General features: G+C 53.0%; 1 protein-coding gene across 1 annotated transcript; it reads left to right on the forward strand.

Moving 5' to 3' along the window:
• Window positions 1-165: 165 nt before the first annotated feature.
• PURG (purine rich element binding protein G) lies at window positions 166-1,955 on the forward strand. Its single transcript, XM_005429269.3, has one exon. The coding sequence runs from the start codon at window positions 174-176 to the stop codon at window positions 1,185-1,187; it is 1,014 nt and encodes a 337-aa protein (XP_005429326.1). The 5' UTR covers window positions 166-173; the 3' UTR covers window positions 1,188-1,955.
• The last annotated feature ends 62 nt before the right edge of the window (window positions 1,956-2,017 follow it).

Genomic DNA, 2,017 nt, shown 5'->3' on the forward strand with positions numbered 1-2,017 from the left:
CTGGGATCCTCGGGCTGCGATGCTGCGTGCCAGTGGCAGCGGAGAGGGATGCAGGAGCCTTTGTAGGGAGAGCGGCACCGAGCGGAGCCGCCGCCGAGGAGCTGAGCAGGCCCCTGGTGCTGATGTTGTTATCTGTGTCTCTGTTGTGTATTATTTCCAGCTGATTGGTAAAGATGGAAAGAGGGAGAGGAGGAGGAGGAGGAGGAAGGAACCTCGGAGGTTCTGGCCTGCACAGAAACATTTATTCCCAGTCCCAGCAGCAGTACCACTACCCTGCCTCCTCCCAGGGGAGCTGCATGGAGATCCAGGAGCTGGCCTCCAAGAGGGTGGACATCCAGAAGAAGCGGTTTTATCTGGATGTGAAACAGAGCTCCCGCGGCCGCTTCCTGAAGATCGCTGAGGTCTGGATAGGAAGGGGCAGGCAGGACAACATCAGGAAGAGCAAGCTGACCCTCTCACTGTCGGTGGCCGCCGAGCTGAAGGACTGCCTTGGGGACTTCATCGAGCACTACGCCCACCTGGGCCTGAAGGGCGCCCATGGGCACCGGCATGAGCACAGCAACGACAAGGAGCAGCATCCCCGGAGGCGGCCGCAGCACCCGCCACCCTCGCCCCCGGCCTCCGTGGGCTCCGAAGAGCCCCCTCACAGCGTCCTCAAAACGGAGTACATCGAGAGGGACAACAGGAAGTACTACCTGGACCTGAAGGAGAACCAGCGCGGGCGCTTCCTGCGGATTAGGCAGACCATGAGCAGGGGACCTGGCATGATCGGCTACTTCGGCCACGGCTTGGGACAGGAGCAGACGATCGTCCTGCCGGCGCAAGGCATGATCGAGTTCAGGGATGCTTTGGTGCAGCTGATTGAAGAGTACGGCGAGGGGGACATAGAGGATCGCCGGGGGGGAGGTGAGGAGCCCCCGGAGCTGCCCGAGGGCACCTCCTTCCGAGTGGACAACAAACGCTTCTACTTCGACGTGGGATCCAACAGGTACGGCATCTTCCTGAAGGTAAGTGAGGTGAGGCCGCCCTACCGTAACACCATCACAGTTCCCTACAAAGCGTGGACACGGTTCGGGGAAAATTTTATCAAGTACGAAGAAGAGATGAGGAGAATTTACAACAGCCATAAAGAGAAAAGAATGGATGCGAGAGGGGACAGTGGTGAAGAGCAAGAGGGTCTGGAATAGAGTGCATTGGACAATTAACCAAACAAAGCAAGCAGAAATTGGTGAGAGGGACTGACCTATAGTAACTCCAAGTTGCCCCAGTTTTTTGTAAAGTCCTTTTCTGGTAGTTCTTGCTAACTCCAGTGCATAATGTTATAGGAGTCTGGTTATCATGTTAAACTATGCCCAAAACATCTCCGTGTGTCTTAGAAAAGGACCAACCTCCCAAGTCCGTATGAGTCAGCTGCTTCGAGTGTTGGAGACTGTGGAAGTATGAGTATCAGCACAAACAAAATCCGGCACCCTGACCTTTAAATAGTCTAGAAAAGGCTTGTGTTGCACTTAAACATGATACAAAAGTACCCCTGCCCTGAACCTTACCATGAAATGTATCAGTTTCTGCTTATCGCCAGTTTTTCAGGGCTGGCTTCTGCCCGTGCCCGGTCCAAAGGCCAAGCAGCATTGTCGTAGAGCATTTATGGCAAAAATCAGCTCCATGTGAATCTCTGGTCTGTGTGTGAGGAGGGAGAGAGGTTTAAAAGTTGACATCTCCTGGTTGTTGAGTTGGAAATGATAGTCTGTTTATGGGTAAAGTCCTGATAACCTGTCAGACCTCAGTCATGTGCTGATGAAGGGCGGAAGAGCTGTCGTTCATCCTGTAGTTTTGTGCTGACCAGATCACCTGAGTACCCCAGGACAGCAGAGTGCTCAGCCTCCTGAATTAATGGCAGTGAATGATAACCCACTCCTCATCTCCATGTTCTGCCCCTTAGAGGCTGGTGATTTTTTTTTTTTTTTTTTTAATGCATTTGTCCAAAATCTCAGAAGGTATTTTTGTATTAGGCATGGAG

The sequence above is a fragment of the Geospiza fortis genome, unplaced genomic scaffold (genome assembly GCF_000277835.1).
Source record: "Geospiza fortis unplaced genomic scaffold, GeoFor_1.0 scaffold1278, whole genome shotgun sequence".
NCBI classification, from domain to species: domain Eukaryota; kingdom Metazoa; phylum Chordata; class Aves; order Passeriformes; family Thraupidae; genus Geospiza; species Geospiza fortis.

Excerpts from the sequence above, each read along its gene's own strand:
- PURG (XM_005429269.3), top strand. The coding sequence starts at position 174 with ATGGAAAGAGGGAGAGGAGGAGGAGGAGGAGGAAGGAACCTCGGAGGT.